The sequence below is a fragment of the Gymnoscopelus microlampas genome (assembly GCF_963454915.1).
Source record: "Gymnoscopelus microlampas genome assembly, chromosome: 21".
NCBI lineage: Eukaryota > Metazoa > Chordata > Actinopteri > Myctophiformes > Myctophidae > Gymnoscopelus > Gymnoscopelus microlampas.
The window spans coordinates 14,951,846-14,976,318 of record NC_139958.1 but is presented as its reverse complement, the minus strand read 5'-3'; the positions used below and the strand labels follow the sequence as shown (position 1 = coordinate 14,976,318).

Genomic DNA, 24,473 nt, shown 5'->3' with positions numbered 1-24,473 from the left:
GACGTACACATTCAATTTAAAGATGAGTGACTTGATCTGCATCTGCTTGTTTCAGGTGTGCAAATTATCTTGTGCTTTACAATCTAAGAAGAAACTGAAACCATTTATTTAAAAGATCTAATCATCAACATCATAGTGCTGCATAGTGAGTAGATCTATTATCTTGATCTAAAGGTTGTGAATTCAATAGACCTCAGTTGTGGTCCTAACCTAAGAGGTTCCCTTCCCTCTATTAAGGGTGGTTTGTGATGATTCAGTGGAATTACGCGGAAAACAAGATGACACCAGCCAGGCAGTATCACATGACAGGTTCTGACGTTTATTAAACATATACAGAACATATATATTTGCAGTCAGAGGTGGCTGGAAGATGTGACTCATAATGACTGATTGAGATAGACAACGACAGGACAGACTTTATGCTGGGCAGAGTCCTAAAGGGAAAATTAAATACATACAGTATACCCTGCATTATCTATGTGTTATGAGTTGCACTTAAACAGTGACATCCTGTGTGTTTGGGCCTGCAGTATCTTGCATGCTTGCATAGGTACTAGAATTACTGATTGCAGCTCAGTACAGATACTGGCGGACAACTAAAGTTTCTACTTGAGTTGCCTTGAAAATGATAGTCTTTGGAACTACTGTTTTGAAGTTACTCTGAGTAACAGACACTTACTTACACCATTAAATGGCCAATGTGGCATTGTGACATTAAGTAACCATACATTATAGTGTAAGTCACTGGGTTCTCACCCTTACAGGTGCACTTGGTTCCATTTGTACACTCTCAGAGTTAAATTAACACTGAGGATTGTTCAGTGTAGATTGGGGTCCCCCGCTAGAGATTAAAATCATATCAAATGGGGTTCTGTGGCCTCATGCATTTCAAACTGGGGGTCCTTGCAATTAAAAAGGTTGAGAATCACTGCTGTAAGTAATAAACACCAGAAGGGTTAATCCGATTGGTTTCCAGTGGCAACGTGCATTCCACAGGACCAGGCGGAGGGAGTAGAACATGGCAAGAAGACGTCAGGCTGAAGAATGCAGAGGGAAGCCTGAGCAAGGAGGAGGATCATGTGTTCCCTTTGAGTTCCCCATCTCAAGTCGTATTATTATTACATTATTACCCGACTGACCACGATGAACAACAGCAGTGGATCTGTATCGGTAGGGAATGGATCCCTAGTGGACCTCGGGGGAGACGAAGGTCTCCAGAAGGCTCTCAGTGTGGTCCTGACCCTCATGCTGGCCATGGTGGTCTTCTCCCTGGGCTGCACCGTGGAGGTGTCCAAGCTCTGCTTTCACTTGCGCCAGCCATGGGGAATCCTGGTGGGCCTGGTGTGCCAGTTTGGTCTGATGCCCTTGACGGCATATCTGCTGGCCACTGGCTTCAGCGTGCAGCCTGTCCAGGCAGTGGCCATTATCATCATGGGCAGCTGTCCAGGAGGGGTCATCTCAAACATCATCACGTACTGGATGGATGGAGACATGGACCTCAGGTACAGAGGGAAGGTCAATGTTTCACACAGTCAGCCATCTCTAGTGCTTTACCATCTATAATTTTTCTTACCATGTACTAACCTATAGTCTTTAATGGATGTACTGTAATAGACTGAGCAGAGGTGGAACCTGGTGTAATTCAAAAGCATCTATGCCTGTTTAAATTCAGATATGTGAAGGCAGATCATGTAAGCTCAGTAGGTAACAAATGGATGCAACCTGTATTTCTCAGGAAATGTGTCCTTTGCTAGCACTATAGGTACCTGTGTTGTTATTGACGTCTTATTCTTCTCTTGCTGTAGTATCACCATGACAAGCTGTTCCACGGTGCTCGGTCTGGGCATGATGCCACTCTGTCTCTATGTTTACACTCATGTCTGGGTGGAGGCAGGACAAATTACAATTCCATATTTGAACATGGGTAGGAAATATGTTCTTTATTCTCCATACTTTTAGTCTATAGCCTTCTGGAGTGTCTGTGGTCTCATGGAAGATGTTAACAATGTGACATTCTGTTCTTGTGTCATCCTGTATGTTCTGCAGTATCTTTGATAGGGGTAGTAAAGCACAATGCATCACAAGCATATACATCAAATTATTGGAAAAATATGGCTGTTGTCAGCAGTAAAACAATTAATTAATTAATTTTCAATTAATTAACATGAATACATTCTACATGAGTTGAGTAGTGACAAGCATGGATCAATATTACTATGTCAAAGGTTTGTGCATCCCTGCATCAACCTATGAACAGCACTGCTGCTAACTGGGCCATCAGAATTATACATTGGAAAGCAATTGTAAGCTGTGATCACTTTTATACTTTTTATCTGCCCTAAATACCACGTCAAATCCACATCAGTTGAGAAAACAATTCCCTCCAAAACCATGCCTTGGATCTAACTATCTAACTTATTTACTATCTAATACTATCTTAATAACTAACTAACTACAGTCAGTAACTAAATAACTTCTGTAGCTAACATTGTGTGGAAGCATGGAGTGATGGAAGTGTCCTTAAATGTTATCATTTCTGTTTACAGTTCTTGTAAATATATTTTATTGTTGCATTTATCATAGGCATCACTCTTATCACCCTGGTTGCACCTGTGGCCTGTGGTGTTTTTGTCAACTACAAGTGGCCTGAAACAGCAAAAACTATATTGAAGGTATTTTCCATGCCATTCAATCCATACTGCTTTTACCAATTTATATAACAGTTTTTGTATTTCTCATTGTAATTTGACTGGAGATGAAGGTGGTTTCTGTTATCATTATTTCCCCCAAACGTCCTTGCTTTCAGGTGGGGTCTGTGGTTGGAGGTCTTCTGCTGCTGGTGGTGGGTATCGCCAGTGCTCTGCTATATAAAGGTTCCTGGCATGCAGATGCCTCACTCCTCATCATCGGCTCCGTCTTCCCTCTCATTGGCTACAGCGCTGGCTTCATCATCGCCGTCATTCTCAGGCAGCCGTGGCATAGGTGAGAAGGTGGTGTACCTGGACAGCCTTATGCAGTGGTTCTCAAACGTTTTCATGTCAAGGACCCGCAAAATTGTATGTATTTGGCCACGGACCCCCATTTCAAAATATTTTGTTCCAGGGACCCCAGAAGCAAAGATTTGAGTTAGAAATGTTGGCCTTAAAAATATATATATATTCAAAGATTTGCGCAAATCTTTATGATTTTTCAAAAATAGCAGATCTACAAGCTCATTGCGTGGCACTCGGTGCATCACTGTTTGTCTAATTGCCCTAATTGAGTTGTACATCAGGAAAGTTATCCGAAAAATACATCAGTCAGAGAAGAGTAGAGGAGAGCTCAACCCCCCCGCCTTATTTTGGGCCCTTGGCCGGACAGTAAGTAAAAAGTGGGCTTATTAAAGTGAATCTCTTCTAGTGAAAGCATTACCTCACATTTAGGAAACCACAGGTCAGTTTACCCTAAGCATTTTCACAACATCATTATGAAACAGTTTTTTCCCCATGTCACTACTTAGGATGGCACTGGAGTACAGTTTCAGACCTTGTAGAAAAATGTTATGGCAACTTTATAGCTACTTTGACGTAAGACTGTGTCATTCGCTGAGGATAATGCTCATCTTCAGCAAGTGACAACGAAGTATAGATTAGGGTATATCGCCTATCTTTAAATTAAAATTCACACTGATGTTTACAGATGTCGGACCATTGCCATGGAGACAGGAGCCCAGAATGTTCAGATCTGTTCCACAGTGTTGCAGCTGTCCTTCCCTCCAGAGCAGCTGGTTCTAATGTTCACCTTTCCCCTCATATATGGGACCTTCCAACTGCTGAATGGCCTGCTGCTGGTCACAGGTAACACTACAAGAAAACACATGAACAAAAACAAAAGTTGTTAATCGCATATTAGAGTAAGAAATAACTGAAACCACTTGATCCTTAGCATACCTATTCAGAGATGAACATTTGCTCACAAGTATTTGGTGTAGAGGGAAAAAAGAACGCACCAAGTGCAATCCTACGATAGCATAAATTGCCTGGTTGTACGTATGTCTTGTCTTGTTTATTCAATCTCTACCTATCTGATATTAAGTAGTATTAATGGCCAGTTGATCACCCTGTGTAACATGGTGGTTCCTTTCCATTTAAACAGTACAGTATACTGTATCTCTAACAATCAGCTCACATTGTAGGGGTTGTGTTTGTTTTTATTCCAGTGTATCAGATTTACAAACGGACATGCCTGAGGATATCACCTGATGTCTCTGGACAGGAACTACACAATATGTCTAGAGTGGACGGTGGAGGTGAAACCAACATGGCTTTTGAAAACGATCATCAGCCTGTTTCCACTTCAACACCAAACAAGCTACCCACATCCACACCCACATCAAAGTCAAGCTCATAGCAAAAGATCAGTACATTTACTCAAGTACTGTACTTAGGTACAATTTTGAGGTATTTTTTTTACTTTTTTCAGTATTTCCAATTTTCTTTACTTTTACTTCTACTCCACTACATCTCAGAGGCAAATATTGTATGTTTTACTCCACTACAATTATTTGACAGCTTTAGTTACTTTGCAGATTTAGATTATTATCACAAAACATACATTAACCACATCAGCCCTATTAGTCCAGGCGTTTCGGGCCATATTTTGATGGAATCGTGCACTTTACGATAAAAGCATGAAATTTGGCACACAGTTAGAGCATGCCATAAGGAACATTTTTGGCTATAGGGCCATCGCAGATTTGTCCTGTGGTAACCATGGCAGCCATTTTCCAAAATGGCCTCCATCTGCTGTTATTTTACCAATAACTCAGGTGCTAGACCACCTAGGATCTTGATTCTGGTGACTAATCCTACATTTTCAAGTGTGAGGAATACACTGGTACTATTTAGAATTGTCCTGTGGTAACTATGGCAGCCATTTTTCAAAATGGCCACCACCTGCTGTCATTTTACCAATAACTCAGGTGCTAGACGACCTAGGATCTAGATTCTGGTGACTAATCCTACATTTTCAAGGATGAGGAATACAGTGGTACTATTCACAACATGCTAGTAACTACCTAACTAACTACAGTACATGAGAAGGCTGATACTCGCGTCATATTACACCTAGAAGATGCTATGAAGGAAGGGTATAGCAAGGTGACAATACGCACAGTAGACACGGATGTGCTGGTCCTGGCAGTAACGTCAGCCCAACACCTCCACTTGACTGAGCTGTGGGTTGCTTTTGGAACTGGGAAAAGTTCCTTAGCTGCTACCCCAGACAAAATAGATGACTGGATGGAGCCTCTGGAGCGATTTGTGGTATTGCTCTATGACCGCACAAGTGGCCAGGCATCAGTGAATCAGCCACGGAAGCAGCTATTCACCCAGAAGGGTAGAACTATTGATGGACTCCCCCCAACACGAGCTGCACTGATTCAACATACAAAGAGGGCAGCCTACCAAGCTGGCCACTGCTGGGGACAGGTGATGGTTGCAGCCCCTGAACTCCCATCCCCAGGTGAATGGGGGTGGAAGAGGAAGGAGACAGGTGAATACAAATAATTTAATCCACTTCTTTACACTTGTAAACCCGTGATCTGACAATAAAGCTGATTCTAATTTTGACAGGAGGATGGGAAGTGCACTGGACCACACAGAAGCGAGCCTGGCCTGTCGAGAACTCCTCCGCTGTGGTTGCAAAAAGGGATGCAGTGGACAATGCAGATGTGTTAAGGCAGCACTTCAGTGTACTGCCCTTTGCTACTGTGGTGGACTGTGCAACTAACATTGTGTAGATTATCTGGCTTTATTGAATAGACCCCTTAACAGACGACGTCACACTGATAAGAACCAGTCTGCGCGGAACCAGTATGCGCGCAATGAAACCCATTCTATCAGGTCTCGCTAGAACGCGCCTCACTAGCCAACACACAAGAGGGGGTTGGGGTGTGCTGAAACCAGCGCACCCCAAAACAACAGGTTGAGAATTGATTGCGTGAAACAATCACCTGTGCGTCCAGTCTCAATGTTGGTAAACAAATAATTGGTCTATATGCCATTAGGCTATGACTCATGAGTACTCTGCCTTTGTTGTGTCTTATAGTCCATTGAAAATAATTATGCAATACTACTACTAATAAAAGAAACATTCTTGACTCTCATGTGTCAGTTTGAAAACATGTACTGTACTACACCATTATATATTTTGATGGGTTTACTATTATTTAATTAACTGAATGCCAGATATATGTAGTTAGGTAGTAGCATGTTGTAAATAGTACCGCTGTATTCCTCATCCTTGAAAATGTAGGATTAGTCACCATAATCAAGATCCTAGGTGGTCTAGCACGTGAGTTATTGGTAAAATGACAGCAGGTGGCGGCCATTTTGGAAAATGGCTGCCATGGTTACCACAGGACAAATCTAAATAGTACCACTGTATTCCTCATCCTTGAAAATGTAGGATTAGTCACCAGAATCAAGATCCTAGGTGGTCTAGAACCTGAGTTATTGGTAAAATAACAGCAGATGGAGGCCATTTTGGAAAATGGCTGCCATGGTTACCACAGGAAAAATCTGCGATGGCCCTATAGCCAAAAATGTTCCTTATGGCATGCTCTAACTGTGTGCCAAATTTCATGCTTTTATCGTAAAGTGCACGATTCCATCAAAATATGGCCCGAAACGCCTGGGCTATATATATATTTTGGCCATTTGAAAATAGTTCACATTGCGTTGCGATGTGATGCATTGTGAGCTTGTAGATCTGATATTTTCTAAATATTCTTTATACATTTGGAACTTGTGAAATGGGACATTCTGCACAATGAGTACTTTTACTGTTGATACTTTAAGAATATTTTGATGCCAATACTTTTGTACTTTTACTCAAGTACATTTTGTACTTTTTGTACATTTTTTACTTTTACCCAGTACTGTTTGTTTTAATAAAAGTGTCAATTTCCTATAGATTTTACTATTTAAAGATCCGGATCCGTGGAGCCAGTCCGGGTTTTCTTCCTAATAAAAATAGCAAAATCAACAGGAAGTTAACATTTTTATGAAAAAAAAAACATTACTGGGTTTAGTGATGTTCTATATTGTCTGAATCAACTTTGTTTGCAAAAAGAGTGACTTTGAGAGCTGTTTTACCGTACAATATAAGTCAATGAGGAGCATATTTTGCATTTCAATTTCTAATCAATGGAGCAATTATTTTTAATTTCTTGTCCTCCTTTGAAGTTACATCATGGCAAGGTGGTCTTGCCCTTTAACCGAATAAGAATAAAAAAAAATAAAGATATCAAAATGAAGGCTTGAAAAAATAGATAACTGCAGACAAAAAGACAACTAACTCAGGCGGTGCTGATAAAGTTGATAAAAAGAGCTGATAAGGGTCGTAAATCCTGCTCTATGTTAATTAAAACTATTTGTAGTTAAACAGCTGAAAAACCCAGTGTAAAAAGGATGAGATGAAATCAAAGACAGACACAGGCCGGTTCTCAAATTAAAAGGTTGACATTGTATTAAGAGAAAGAATCAATCCACGAGACACCGTACAGCAAAAATATCTCTCTCCTATTACAAATACAGGCAATAGTATTTATACACAAGTTGGATTCCGGACATCAGATATAAGGTGGATCCGAACAATTGGTTAAGACCCTCAGACGTCAGATCATATCTGATGAGCTGTCAGGCATCAGGGTGTCCTCGTAATAAGTTGTTGTTCATCTTATAGTGTCCTTGTGTACAACTTTTGGTTCCAAAAACAAGTCATTCCTTCGATATCATAGGACATGTGGCAGGTTTATCTGTGACAGGGTGACAGCTGACAGAGTAAATTAGTGACAATATCCCGGTCATACAGGTCATCTTACACAGATACAGGTCATTTGACATTTAATCACAAAGCGTTGACCAAGACATGTTTTTACTGATTGGAAACATATAGAGCCGGCACCAGATAGCAAATATGGAACCAGCTACATGTCCTTGGTAGAGAAAGTATAGTAGAGTTACAAAAAGCATGTTTAAAAGACTGAAGTACAGGCCCAAAAAGACATCACTATATTTATTTGACTGGTTAGATCGATATTTCTAGATCATATCAATCTGGTCCACAAAACATATATATTTTTAACTCCATCAGGTGCTATTCCAGTCTTAACTTTCTAACTAACCTGCAGCTCTGACGCTTGGCTGTTGTCTGTTTGCCAACCTCAGTGAAGTTAGCACCCCATATGATGAAAATATGAATAAAAATCGTGTCATCTTTAGTGCTGGATTTGTGCTGCATTGTGCCGTACATTTTAGAATTTGTGTTGGTATCAGTTTTTAAATCAATATTTAGATATAAAAAAGTCAAAATATATAGAAAATATAATGATATAAAAAAAAACGATACCAGTACAAATTCTAAAATGTACGGCACAATGCAGCACAAATCCAGCACTAAAGAATGACACTGATAACTTCACTGAGGTCTGTTGCCAGCCCAACAAAAAAACTCAACTTGTTAAAGCCCAACCTGCCTTTATACCACATGGATCCTACCAAGACAAATGACCTGTAATTGGTAATACATTTACTCAAACAAAGCTATTTTATGGTTCATGAGTTACTTACAACATTATACAAACCATTATACAAAGAAATTTCCAACAATTCAAATACATTTCCCAGGCGCCCATTAATTCAGAGTACTCTTAAACATGGACAAAACACCCCTCCTCTACAATACCTTACTTGGTGCCTCCCAATCTAACAGGATTTCCAGTGCTGCAGAGGAGAGACAGGTGACAATCAACTCACTTATACAGTTTCACTTTAATAGAAAAGCTTAAATCCATTGAATAGTCCTTGTGATCTTTACCAATACACAGATGTCCAGATGATATTATGGAAACATGCATTTGGAAGTAACTGTTTGGTACCAAACAGTTACTTCCAAATCGGCTGATGTTGTGCAGCTGTGTGGTGTGCTGTGCTATGGTGTGTGTGTGTGTGTGTGTGTGTGTGTGTGTGTGTGTGTGTGTGTGTGTGTGTGTGTGTGTGTGTGTGTGTGTGTGGTTTACTATAATATTCAACAATATGTTAGAATCATCCACTAAACACACTTTATTCTAGTTTCAGTGTATGTAGCCTACAGTTAAAAGTTCAACTGTCAGTAGGCCTATGTTGTCTAATGTGGATCATACGTCGTACATGATGTGCATAATATCTCCTGGGAAAACATTCTAAACACTTCAAAAGGCCTCTCTTACAATAGTTAACTGAGTTTATGTAACCACACCCTGCTTGAGATAGAAATGTAATGCAGCCTTGTAATTCTTACTGTATTTCCAACATGCACTGATGTCATAAAACATGGTGGTTGGAAGTAAGCATGTGGTTGAACTTGGCTTGAGTATTTTTTATATTTCCTTTTATTCAACTGATTTATTTTCCCTTTTTACTAAACTTGCAGAAAGTTGCTTGCAGGACATCATCTCATGTCATGCTTACTCATATTATGGAGTAATGGTTGTTTTCGGTTTTGATCCCAATAGTATTTTTATATACATATTTAAAGAGTCTTCATTTAAAATATGCAGCTAGATTTGTTATAAATGATTTTGTATCAAAAAATTTTTTTGGACATGCCTAATTTCTAAAGTTAAATAAACTAACAAATGTGAGCCGTTTAATGAGTCAGTGTTATATTGTCTCAACATGGGTCAATTTAATGATTACGTTTGTATTGTTAAACTCAAGGATGCTAGCAAATGGGCTAAACTGGCTAAAGTCAAATAACAATATTGTAAAGCTGCTTTTTGTCTGGAAATGAACGCTTGATAGAGTGCAAAGATTTGTCACTAAACTCCACATATGATGGAGTTGAATGGCAAATTCAGTCCTCTGATCACATAAAGGACATTACAATGAACCAGGTCATACCTCTGTTTTGATCATATGTAAGGGCATTGCGTACATTTACTACAACAGGGCTAAGACGAGTAGAGGAGGACGACAAGATGAATCGCCGATTCATCCTTTATGTAGCTCTTCTGCTGACGGTGTCCTCAGCCCGAGCTAACCTCAATGACTGTAAGTATTATCTACCTCTCTCTCTCTGTGTACTTGTCTATCCAGTTGTCTATTTCCATTTTTTTGGTTTATATCTTATGAAATGTGAATGTCTTTCCTAATGCAAGACTGTGTTGATTATTTAATATAACTAGTCCATACCCGGTGAAGTGAGCAGGTGAAAGTAGTTGAAAACGTGGGGTTATTGCGTGTCCCGGTGCACATTCCTTGTACCGTATCCTGGAACCACAGTTCAATGAAGAAGAAAACACTCATAAAATCAGGCTTCCTAAAAAGGCAATCTATGTGTCTTGCAAGTGACATTTGTGAGAATGAAATGATAGACTAAACGTGTATATTGTAACCAACATTCTCAACATTTCTTATGCCTATCTAATTTCTACAGGACAGAGCTTGAGAGCCAGGGTCCATTTGGTCCCTAACTGTCAATCATTTACTTGTAGCTGGGGACCCCATGGAACCCCCTCAAGGACTTCTGGGGGACCCAAACCCCACATTGAGAACCTGTGGTCTCCCCTGTGTTCTGTGTTCCAGGGTTGATCAGTGATAGAAGGTGGCAACCCGGTTCATCCAACATCTATCTGGCCCAGACAAACACCTCCCAGGCCCAGACAAACACCTCCCAGGCAACGTATCTTAATGTGGGTTTCATCTGCCTGGGTCTGTCGGTCATTGGCTTCGGATCCACCCTGGTGCCCATCAAAAGTGTAGACACCGGAGATGGTGACTGCCTCATACTACATATCATATCTCTGCTGTCGGCCAGAAACCTGCTAACTCCAAACTCATTTTTCAGGAAATTAAAAAACAAAACAAAAAGTTGAGTTAGGAGGTTTTGTTCATCATTGATAAGAACAGCTGAATGGACCGCCAAGCTCACAATGAGGTTGGAGGTCAAAAGGGGGTGGAGCCTGGAGTCAGCAAAACCAGCTAACTCCACCCCCTTTGGTGGGGTTAGCTGGTTTAGCAGAAAGTTTGAGGATCCAATGGAGTTAGCTGGTTTTGTCAGAAGCGCCTTTTAATACTTTTCATTGGTTCAATATTTGTTTAACCAACACACAGATGTAAAGGGTGTTCAATAGCACTCATTTATGGGGAAACGAATAAAAAGCTGAAGAATTTAGTTAGCTGGTTTTTGCCAGACATTAATACATTCTTAATTATAACTTCACTTTACTATACCAAAGCAAATCAGCATGTTGTCATTTCTATCAATTCCCATTGATTCCTTTCTGCCCTGACAGGTATGTTCTTCCAGTTTGTGTTTTGCAACACCGTGGCTCTGGAATCTCTCCTGGTGTATGTCATCAGGGGCTGCCCTGACATCTGGGCCTTGAGCATGGCCGGAGGTTGCCTCTTTGCCTTAGGTAGTGAGTCTGACTGACTGTCAGTCAATCATGTGTAAAAACATTATGTGTTTGTGTGTGTTTGTCCTCTGGTGGGTCTTTTTCCTTATTGTATCTAATTCATGCCATTATTGCTGTCTTCGTAGCTAATCTGGCCACTGTACCGGTCATAAGGACTATTGGACTTGGAATGGGCTTCCTTATTTGGCCAATGTGCTGTCTGCTCATGGCATGGGCTACTGCAAGGTACAACCATACACTTTTACTCTTAGCTTATTTACTTAATGGTCTCCATATTTTGGGTCATATGTCATTATAGTTGAAAATATTGCACAACTTTTCAAAGGTTTTACAACAAATTATGATACAGTCATTCTATATTATCATCACAAGTTTGTGTTCAGCTCTTCATTCACTCATGTCTCCATACACTTTAGATTTGGTTGGTTTGGTCTTGATAAACAAGATGTACCACATTCACTACTCAACTATATTGGAACTGCACTTGCAACAATAAGGTTATGTACTGTATCCAAACGTTTGATTCCTTTTGACAAAGTGCATTCTTATGTGAAATATACAACAAAGATATGTGATTTAAATACAATAATAAAATACAATGTTTATTATTTAAGAATGAAATAATATACACTTTCTTTCCACAAATATCATGTTTTCTCTTCGTCTCTTTAGTGTGTTGATCCTGTTTTTCATTAAGACAGAGGAGGAACAAGAAATTAGACATGATGATGATGAGAGGAAACCGCTGCTTCACAGATGTAGCACAAACTCAGACCAGGTCAATTACCTTCACTATTCTTTCATTTTCAGTGCAATTATCATATATTTAACAACGTTATCTCCACAACAACAGGCCTCTTATAGCACATTGTTATATAATTTAGAATTTATATTCGTGGTATGGAACAACAACCAATCGTGTAATTAACAGAGGTACCATAATAATGGTAATGGTCATATTCTGTAGTGGCTGTATTTTTCTCATGTCCATTCAGCTGGATTCCACAGACTGCTGGACTGACAGACTGAGTCCTGTCAACAAGAAGATCATGTAAGTCTTTTCCTGCACCCATTTATACCCCATTGCATGGCAAAGTATAAACTTCCAAAGTTATTTCGGGGGCTTTTTCTGACCCTCATAGTGGAGGCGTGAGAGGGGGAGCAGTTAGGGGTTAAGACTAAATGTCTTGTTTAGGGACACCTCGACACATCGCCGGGGCTCGAACCTGGGGCCTTCTGCTACCCAGGAGGGCTCTCTACCTATTCAGCTATGGCTGATAGGGAGTGACATGGAGCAAATGGTATTCTTGAGCTACGATGAATTAGAAAAATACAACATCAACATCTTGTTCTACATTTGACCTTAACCACTCGAACTCTACCCAAATGTGAATAATCTATTCAGGGGTAGCCTAGCCTACTGTTATTTTGACACACAGACACACACACAGGCTTGATTGCAAATCACACAGTACATACATATCCTGTTCCAGTGTTGGGACAAACTGGCATAGATTTCAATGCTTTGATTTATTTGTTTGTTTGAAAGCTTTGTCTTTCATTGACTTCTGTGTGTAACACTTTTTTTTCCTCAAAGAGGCTGCTCGCTTGCAACTGTGGCTGGGCTATTCAATGGAAGTGCTTATACCCCAATAATATACATTAAAAACAACTTTCCTGAAGCTAGCCAGTTAGGTAAGACCAAAGTACTGATGTGGAGGTTAAATGTTTTTAGAGACTTGACACATGTCAAATCTGCAAGATATATCAAATATTAAGGTGAGAAAATAACAAATATACATGGTTGACATTGCTATGATGGTTTCTGTATCTTCTTTAGATCTGGACTACCTTTTCCCTTACAATACTGGAGTAAGTGCTCTGACATCTGTAGCATTTATTGGATATTGTTTTGTGATGAAAAATGCCCCTGTTTTACCATCCAAGTGTCTACTGCCAGGTAAGTAGTTCATCTTGGTTCACTAATTCAGGTGATGCTCTTAAATTAAACATATTGGTATGTTGGTACGACAAATAGTGAAAATAGCAGATCTTCAAGCTCACAACACTTCACCATGGGGACGATGTGAGCTTGTAGATCTGCTGTTTTTGAAAAGATTTTTTGAAAATGGTCAACAATAATGACATGCCAGAAATATGGATACCAGGTTGAAAGTGGTTAAGCATAAATTATACTTTATACTGTTGCATAACCGTGTTGGTCGCTGAAAATAATACATTTTCAATCAGGAAATGGGACGCATTGCATCATTTTTACTGAGCAAAGTATGCTATTCGGTTTTAGAAGCCATCTCTTACAATGATCCCCAAACTATAGGCCATAGCACAATGTGTCCTCTCTGTATTTTCAGCAATCTGTGCAGCATCTATGCAGTTTCTCTCTCAGTGTGCATTTTTCACAGCCTGCGAGCGCCTTGGGACAGTCATCACATATTCCATTGGAAACACAGTAAGTTCTGACTATAGAGAGACACCAATTCATGGTAATCATGATATTTGCTTCTCTTAAAGCTGCGATCCATAACCATGATATCCTACCAGGATTTCAAACACAGATCCCCCGCCCAAGTGCTGATATTTCTACTGTTGGGCGAAAGATTGTTTGAGCAGAGGAGGAATTGCGCTTTAACCCTCATGCAATACTTATTTTGTTACGCTACATTTTTCAGTAGAAGAGCAGGTAGACTAACCTGACTCCGCCAGATGGAAGAAGCTTGCATCACATTGTTTCAGAGGGAGGCTGTATTGTGTAGTCAATACCGCCCCATCTGGCAGAGTCAGGTTACAGGTAGACCTGTTCAAGCTGAAATGAATATCAAACTTCTGTTTTTGTAGTCATATATATATATATATATATATATATATATATATATATATATATATATATATATATATATATATATTAGTCATAAAAACAATTGCCTCCGTACACCACTCTGACCAAATGCCTACTTCCACAGGGCCCTGCATTAATTTCTCTTATTTGGAGTATATTCTACTTCAAAGAAATAAGGGTAAGTTCTAATGAATAAAATCACAGGTTAACCACTTCCATGTCATTAGGCAAAACCTTTCGAAACATTAAAAAAATAGCAGATCTATAGGCTCACAGCATGTCAGTCAGCTTAGCTAGTTACACTATTTTTGAAAACTTGTAAAAATATAAAATAAGCGATTCAACTCTGAATCACTAAGGAGTGGTCCTCCTCCTGACACTCCTTTTGTGTGCATGTATTTTTGCGTACTTATTTGCCTTAGCCTAGGGCGTGATTCTGTCATTTGTGATGTTTCTTCTTCCTATGACTGTATCTCACTTTACTTCTCTCGCTCTGTATCTGTATGTTAACTGTTGTCCTGCCTCTGACGCCCGAGTTTCTGCGGTGGGATCAATAAAGATCTATGTAACTCTTCTTTGTGTTCATCTGTGTCCTCTACAGGGAGCCAAGAATCTTATCATCCTTGCAGCTGCTGTCATTACTGTTCTGAGTGCAGTCACACTGATCTCTCTATCAAGGATTAAATTCTGAGATTATATATTGGATTCTGAGATTATACAAGTCATATTAATCCTGTCTTACATTGCTAGCCCATCCAGGCCAGATCTGATTGTTTTTATTTATGTTCTTTGTCATGACAAGCACACACAATTCTAGATAGTCAGGCTCTGTCATACTATCAGTGTATCACTGCCGCCTGCCGGTTCTGTTTTCAGGGTGGCCTTCTAATCCAAATATCTGGATGCAGAACGTTTAAATGTCATTAAAAATTATTATATGTATGTGGCCCTTTTTATAGGTAAATATGAAATAAAATATATAGATCAATTTTAAAAAATCCTCCTCCCTCTCTACCCTTGCCTCAGACCATGTCCTCAGTTTACTATCTCTTTTGTTCTATCTAAATAAAGCAAAGTGTGTGTATTTAATTTAATTCCACTTTGAAGTAGTCTTTTCTATTAATAATTCAACTGCTGTTGCTTGTTACTATTGTGAAACTACAATACCCACAAAGCATAGCAAATGACAAACGCGCCAGTGCCAGAGAGTGTCGATAATTTTGGGGGGTCCCCAGTTCAAATATGATCATTTTGGAGGGTCCCCAGTTTAAATATGAATATTTTGGGGGGTTGCGGCCTGAAAAGGTTGAGAACCTCTGGATTAGGGTATATTGTCTACCTTTTACTTAAAATTCACACTGATGTTTACAGATGTCGGACCATTGCCATGGAGACAGCAGCCCAGAATGTTCAGATCTGTTCCACAGTGGTGCAGCTGTCCTTCCCTCCAGAGCAGCTGGTTCTAATGTTCACCTTTTCCCTCATATATGGGACCTTCCAAGTGCTGAATGGCCTCCTGCTGGTCACAGGTGACACTACAAGAAAACACATGAACAAAAACAAAAGTTGTTAATGGCATATTAGAGTTAAGAAATAACTGGAACCACTTGATCCTCAGCATCCCTATTTGGGGGATGAACATTTGCCAAAATAGCAGATCTACAAGCTCACAAGTATTTGGTGTAGAGGGGGAAAAAAGAGCGTATCAAGTGCAATCCTACGATACCGTAAATTGCCTGGTTGTATACATTAACCTCTTTCAACCTGCCTAGTTTGTGTTTGCTTTCTCGGCTGGAGAAGTCTTGTCAGATGATTTGTGGTTTGTCCGAAAGTGTCTTTCCAACTTCCCTTTCTTCATCATCTATTAACAGCTGGTTGTTGACGGCACATGACAGGGCACTGCTTCAAGGCCTGTTAAGAACCCTAGCTCTTGTCATTATCTAAATGTAGACATCCTATGTACTAACACGCAGGGTCTTCAACAACCAGGCAGTTAGTAACTGCCTGGTTGTTGAAGACCCTGCGTGTCCCCCTTTGCACTATACAAGGTGAGAATCTCCTTTATCTTACGTCAGCGTGTGTTTTGTTTTATAACAACTTTTTCCTTGCTAGTGTATCACAATGTTATGCCTATGTCTGTATACAACCTAAACTATTGTTTGTCATTAATGGTAATAGAAAAGCTGTTTAAACTTTCTTAGGTGTGTAAAATGTAGGAGGTGGGTTTCATCCCTGCTGATAAATAATAAAACTTTGAAAATAGGCTAGCAATTAGTTACTGTAGTATATTAGAATAGGCATAGAGTCTAGAAATACTTGAGATGAACATACATAAGGGCTTACAGAGCCTGATTTGAGCCACATAATGAACAGGCCTCAAAACACTCATCCCCCAGGATGTCACACACAGCCTAGTAAGGCATTCCCGATTAGGCACAGAAACCATAAACCCTTCCATAAGATAAAGGCCCATTCTCTTAGGAGGTCCAGATGGCCAGTATCCAGGGGTCATCTGACCTTAGTTGACCAATATATTGTTCTAACCTACTCTCACAATAGACACACACACACACACACACACACACACACACACACACACACACACACACACACACACACACACACACACACACACACACACACACACACACACAGTTGGGCATCTGGATCAGAGCACACACACCTCGTGCACAAACCTATAGAAAACAGCATGCATGTGCATACACACTGGGTATAAAATATCCACTCTGAGCTGAGTTCTGTCTCTTTTCCTGCTGAAAGCTGCCATGTCCTGACCTGTGTAACCATGTAAGTAATTCTCTTCTCTCCTTAATAAAATCAACTGAGGAGAAGGAATGCCTGGACTCTTTAATTCTCCTTAAACAAGGGCAAATAGCCCCACAGATTAATACATTTTACCACATTACATAGGCCACAAATAAAACAATGAACCTACAGTATGCCTATATCATAAGTTGATACATTTAAATTGTGTTGTGTAATGTTATAATAATGCATTCATGAAGTATTATGACATTCATTGCTGAGGCAGTCTCAGGCTCCCATGGATTCAGGCTCTGGGTTAAGGGAGACTTCAATGCTGGTAAAGTGGCGGCCCAATCACTGCGGGTGGGATATATATAATCCATTGGAAAAAAACACGGCAGTGTGCATTTTTCACAACCAACATGTAAAAAGGGTTTTGTAAAGTTGGCCGAACGGCCAAGGCTCCAAAAAGTTGACAACGTCCAGAATGTAGTTTGGGTATATTTATTTCTCCCCAAAAACACATCAAAAGTCCTGTGCAGTATTTAAGGTGAAGGCCGAGGCAAAATTCATAGGTTAACCGAATAAGAATAAAAAAAAAATAAAGACATCAAAATGAAGGCTTGAAAAAATTGATAACTGCAGACAAAGAGACAAACTAACTCAGGCGGCACTATATCAGGCTAAGGCTATATCTAACTAAGGCCCTGCAGCTCTGTCCCCTGGCTGTTGAGTGTTGCCAGCCCAACACAAATTCAACTTGGTGCATCCCAACCTGCGCTTTAAGGAATTTACCAACAATTCAAATACATTTCCCAGGCTGTCATTAATTCACAAACTTAAATCTGAGTACTCATAAACATGGACATCCTCCACAGTACTTGGCACCTCCCAATCTAACAGGATTGCCAGTACTGCAGAGGAGGAGAGACAGGTGACAAACAATCTCATTTACACAGTTTCACATAAATAGACAAGCTTGAAACTATTGAATAGTCCTTGTGGTCTTTACCAATGCAGAGATGTCCAGATGATGCTCTGGAAACACTGATGCTACCAAACAGTCACTTCCAAATCGGCCGATGATGTTAGTTGTTGGACGCAACTGTGTGTGTGTGTGTGTGTGTGTGTGTGTGTGTGTGTGTGTGTGTGTGTGTGTGTGTGTGTGTGTGTGTGTGTGTGTGTGTGTGTGTGTGTGTGTGTGTGCGCGCGCGCGTGCGTGCGTGCTGTCCCTGTGTCTATAGGGAACAGCGGTTTACTATAATATTCAACAATATCAATATGTTAGAATCAATCACGTAGTAAACTTGTAACTGTTGGGCTAATTATCACAACAGCAGACATTTTGATGCTTTCCAAAAACTGTATCACTATGATGCTTCGAAAACAGATACACAACCACTAAACACACTTTATTCTACAGTGTTTGAACAGTTGAATGTTTAACTGTCAGTATGTTGTCTAATGTGAATCATACAGTACATGGTGTGCATATCTCCTGGGAAAACATTCTAAACAGTTCAAAATGCCAGAGTCTAACTGAGTTTATGTAACCACAGCCTGCTTGAGGTAGAGATTAGAAATTGAACTGCACAGATGTCATAAAACACGATGGTCGGAAGTAAGCATGTGGTTGAACTTGGCTTAAGTATTTTTATATTTCCTTGTATTCAACTGATTTATTTTTCCTTTTTATTAACCTTGCAGAGAGTTGCTTGCAGGACATCTCATGTCATGTTTAGTGTTATATTGTCTCAACATGGGTCAATTTAATTATTTCATTTTTATTGTTAAACTCAAGGATGCTGCAAGTGGGCTGAAGTCAAAGTAACAATATTGTAAACTAAAGCTGCTTTTTGTCTGGGGATGACCGGTTGATAGAGTGCAAAGGTTTGTCACTAAACTCCACATATGATGGAGTTGAGTGGCAAACCTTCCACTGAGCCAGTTCATAGAGTCACACTGTACCTTTGCTCTGATCACGTAAAGCCAGGTCATACTTCTGTTTTGATCATACTGTATGTATGTAAGGGCATTGCGTACATTTACTACAACAGAGCAAAGACGAGTAGAGGAGGACAAGATGAATCGAGGATACATCCTTTATGTAGCTCTTCATCTGCTAACAGTGTCCTCAGCCCAAGCTATCCTCAATGACTGTAAGTATTATCTCCCACTCTCTCTGTGTGTGTGTGTGTGTGTGTGTGTGTGTGTGTGTGTGTGTGTGTGTGTGTGTGTGTGTGTGTGTGTGTGTGTGTGTGTGTGTGTGTGTGTGTGTGTGTGTGTGTGTGTGTGTGTGTGTGTGTGTGTGTGTGTGTGTGTGTGTGTGTGTCTCTCTCTCTCTCTCTCTCTCTCTCTCTCTCTCTCTCTCTCTCTCTCTCTCTCTGTGTACTTGTCTCTCCAGTTGTCTATTTCCAGTATTTTTTTGTTTTTTGTTTATATCTTATGAAATGTGAATGTCTTTGTGTAATGTAAGTCTGTGTTGATTACTCAATATAATGTAATAGTTGAAACTGTGTGATAAATTATTTCTGTATTTTTGATTAAAAAATCTACAACATACCTGGGTCTTGTGCATTGCACAGTGTGCAATGCACAAGCTGGACATGGAGAAGCTGTTAATATATCATTTCTTGAGAGACTTTATGGGCCAGGACAGTAAACTGAATGGCAGTCATATGACAATTGTAATTACACTTTGATGCTTTACGTTGCAGATTTCTTTCCAGTTCAGTGCAGTACTTTCCAGTCACTGCACATTCCTTGTACTGTATCCTGGAACTACAGTTCAATGAAGAAGAAAACACTCATACAATTTACAATTTAGGCATTTAGTAGACGCTCTTAATCCAGAGCGATTTACAGTAAGCAAGGACAACACAAAGTAATACATCAAATGCATTGAAATAGTAATCTAATAATACACTAATACATAAGTAAACCAAGAACCTATCATCAGTCTAACCGTAGAATAACCAAAAATAAATCCATAATCTGTACATTGAAACTATACACACTATAGGATGCCAGTTCAACAATTACCTGGCATCTGTCTACATAACATGCTATATATCTATATATATAAGTTACATTTTAGCCTTTGCATAAGTCTGCAAGGTCGTCAAGGCTAGGGCAAGTGCTATGGGCTAAGGAGTCTGAAGAGGTAAGTCTTCAGATTACAATAAAACCAGGCTTCCTAAAAAGGTGTGTTCTGTGTTCCAGGGTTGGTCAGTGATAGAAGGTGGCAACCCGGTGCATCCAACATCTATCAGGCCCAGACAAACACTTCCCAGTCAGGGGTTCTTATTGAGGGTTTCACCTGCCTGGGTCTGTCGGTCATTACCTTCGGTTCCGCCCTGGTGCCGGTCAAAAGTGTAGATACCGGAGATGGTGACTGCCTCATACTACATAATATATTCTCAATGAAATGATAAAAATCAACAACCATAATTATAACTTCACTTTACCATACCAAAGCAAATCAGCATGTTGTCAATTGTTTATCAATTCCCATTGATTGTTATGTATAAATATGGGTTGTAAATCCTTTCTGCCCTGACAGGTATGTTCTTCCAGTTTGTGTTTTGCAACACTCTGGCTCTGGAATCTCTCGTGGTGTATGTCATCAGGGGCTGCCCTGACATCTGGGCCTTGAGCATGGCCGGAGGTTTCCTCTTTGCCTTAGGTAGTGTCTGTCTGTCTGTCTGTCTGTCATGTGTCAAAACATTGTGTGTGTTTGTGTGCTTCTCTTCATCTCCTTTGTGTCATTATTGCTGTCTTCGTAGCTAATCTGGCCACTGTACCGATCATAAAGACTATTGGACTTGGAATGGGCTTCCTTATTTGGTCAGTGTTCTGTCTGCTCATGGCATGGGCTACTGCAAGGTACACTTTTACTCTTATTTACTTAATGGTCTTCATATTTTGGGCACATCATTATAGGTGAAAATACTCCGCAACTTTTCAAAGGTTTTACAACAGATGATGATACAGTCATTCTATAATATCATCAGAAGTTTGTGTTCAGCTCTTCATTCACTCATGTCTGTATACACTTTAGATTTGGTTGGTTTGGTCTTGATAAACAAGATGTACCAAATTCACTACTCAACTACATTGGAACTGCACTTGCAACAATAAGGTTACTTTCTTTTATTGTTTTTGCTTCTTAATAAAGTTGGTTCCTTCCTTTTCTTTATGTAAAGCGACTTTGGGTACTTAGAAAAGCGCTATATAAAACTGCGCTATTATGTACTGTAACCAAACGTTTGATTCCTTTTAACAAAGTGCATTCTTATGTGAAATATACAACAAAAATATCTGATAAAAATACAATGTTGTTTAATTTGTTATTATATAAGAGTGAAATAATATACATTTTCTTTCCACAAATATCATGTTTTCTCTTCGTCTCTTTAGTGTGTTGATCCTGTTTTTCATTAAGACAGAGGAGGAACAGGAACGTGATGAGTCTGTTGATATGAACGGTCACACCAGCTGGACTGACAGACTGAGTCCTGTCAACAAGAAGATCATGTAAGTCTTTTCCTGCCCCCATTTATACTTCATTGTATGGCAAAGTATAACTTAACTTAAGTTATTTCGGGGGATTTTTCTGAGCCTTTATTTCACAGTCATAGTGGAGTGATAGAAATAATAATTAGTTAGACCTGTTTCATCCCACGGAGGAAATTCAGTTTTCCACTTGGACCCAGCTGAGTGCTTCTCTCTGGGGAGCACGAGAGGGGTAGCAGTTAGGGCTTAAATGTTGTGTTCAGGGACACCTCGACACATTGCCGGGGCTCAAACCTGGGGCCTTCTGCTACCCAGGCGCCCTAACCACTCGGCTATCAGGTCGCCCAACGTATAAACTTCTGTCTTAACCTTGTTGACATGCTATGATGATGATATCGTTGATCTATGATGAATTAGAGAAATACATCATCAACATCACTTCTACAATTGACCTTGACCGCTCGAACTCACCCACAAGTGAATTATCTATTCAGGGGTAGCTGAGCCTACTGTTATTCTCTCTCTCACTCACGCGCGCACGCACGTGCGCGCCGATTGATTGCAAATCACACACTACATACATAATTACAGCATTGGGACAAACTGGCATAGATTTCAATACTTTGATTTTATGTGTTTGTCTTTCATTGACTTCTGTATATAACACCTTTTTTCCTCAAAGAGGCTGCTCGCTTGCAACTATGGCTGGGCTATTCTATGGAGGAGCTTATACCCCAATAATATACATTAAAAACAACTCCTTGAAGAATGCCACGTCCTTTCCTGAAGCTAGCCAGTTAGGTAAGACCAAAGTACTGATGTGGAGGTTAAATGTTTTTAGAGACTTGACACATGTCAAATCTGCAAGATATATCAAATATTAAGATGAGAAAATAACAAATATACATGGTCGATATTGCTATCATGGTTTCTGTATCTTCTTTAGATCTGGACTACCTTTTCCCTTACACGACTGGAATCAGTGCCCTAACATCCGTAGCATTTGCTGGATATTGTGTTGTGATGAAAAATGACCCTGTTATACAATCCAAGTGTATATTGCCAGGTAAGAAGTTCATCTTGGTTCACTAGTTCAGGTGATGCTCTTAAATTAAACATGTTGGTACGACAAATAGTGAAAATAGCAGATCCTCAAGCTCACAACACTTCACGATCGGGACGATGTGAGCTTGTAGATTTGCTGTTTTTGCAACAAAAACAAAAGATGGATTTTTTGAAAATGGTCACCTATAATGACATGCCATAAATATGGATACCAGGTTGAAAGTGGTTAAGTCTAAATTAAACATTGTTGCATAACAGTGTCTGTCGCTGAAAATAATACATTTTCAATCAGGAAATGGGACGCATTGCATTATTTTTACTGAGCAAAGTATGCTATTCGGTTTTAGAAGCCATCTCTTACAATGATCCCCAAACTATAGGCCATAGCACAATGTGTCCTCTCTGTATTTTCAGCATTCTGTGCAGCATCTATGCAGTTTGCCGCTCAGTGTTTATTTTTCACAGCCAGTTACTGCCTTGGGACAGTCATCACATATCCCATTGGAACCACAGTAAGTTCTGACTATTAGAGACACCAATTCATGGTTGCTTGCTTTCCCTGCCTAACCCAAACCAAATATCCCTTTCTTCTTCTTAGTCTTAGCAGTTCTTGCCTTTTAAAGTTTTTCTTTTTTTGCTCCTAATAAAATTGTTTTTAAGCTATTTTGTAAAGCGACTTTGGGTACTAAGAAGAGCACTATATAAGTCTGATGTATTATTATTATTATTATTATTATTATGGTAATCATGACTGCTTTTCTTAAAGCTGCACTCCATAACCATGATATCCTACCAGGATTTAAAACACAGATCCCCCGCACAAGTGCTGACATTTCTTCTGTTGGGCGAAAGATTGTTTGAGCAGAGGATGAATTGCGCTTTAACCCTCATGCAATACTTCTTTTTGTTACACTACATTTCTCATTAGAAAAGAGACTATTTACAACCACCACAGTTGTGTTAGTTATATTTCATTAACATACTATCATACTATCATCAGATTGGTTTAATGTTTTATTCACACACAAAACATTGATTACAGCAAACAGTCCTAAATTGTACTCTATTGACTGTAAAGATATTCTGTCCTTTACAGTGTTAAAGCTGTATATATATATACATATATATATATACACACACACACACACACACACACACACACACACACACACACACACACACACACACACACACACACACACACACACACACACACACACACACACACACACACACACACACACACACACACACACACACACACCACATACATTAGTCATAAAAACAATTGCCTCCGTACACCACTCTGACCAAATGCCTTCTTCCACAGGGCCCGGCATTAATTTCTCTTATTTGGAGTATATTCTACTTCAAAGAAATAAAGGTAAGTTCTAATGAATAAAATCACAGGTTAACCACTTCCATGTCATTAGGCAAAACCTTTCAAAACATTTACAAAATAGAAAACTTGATAAGTGATTCAACTCTTTCATGGTCCTCCTCCTGACACTCTTTTTTTAATGTAGTTTTGCATCCTTATTTGACTTAGTCTAGAGCGTGATTCTGTCATTTGTGATGTTTATTCTTCCTATGACTGTATCTCACTTTACTTCTCTCACTCTGTATCTGTACCTTAACTGTTGTCCTGCCTCTGATGCCTGAGTTTCCGCTGTGGGATCAATAATGGTGTATGTAACTCTTCTTTGTGTTCATCTGTGTCCTCTACAGGGAAATAAGAATCTTCTCATCCTTGCAGCTGTTATCATTACTGTTCTGAGTGGAGTCACACTGATCTCTCTATCAAGGATAAAATTCTGAGATTATATATTG

General features: G+C 39.6%; 1 protein-coding gene across 1 annotated transcript; it reads left to right on the top strand.

Moving 5' to 3' along the window:
* Positions 1 to 1,227: 1,227 nt before the first annotated feature.
* On the top strand, positions 1,228 to 4,389 carry LOC311037823 (sodium-dependent organic anion transporter-like; the record flags this gene model as incomplete). Its single annotated transcript, XM_084047112.1, has 6 exons — positions 1,228 to 1,502; positions 1,806 to 1,924; positions 2,584 to 2,672; positions 2,807 to 2,982; positions 3,679 to 3,836; positions 4,199 to 4,389. Exons 1-6 carry the CDS (start codon positions 1,246 to 1,248, stop codon positions 4,387 to 4,389), a joined length of 990 nt encoding a protein of 329 aa, XP_083903238.1. The 5' UTR covers positions 1,228 to 1,245.
* Between the last annotated feature and the right edge of the window lie 20,084 nt (positions 4,390 to 24,473).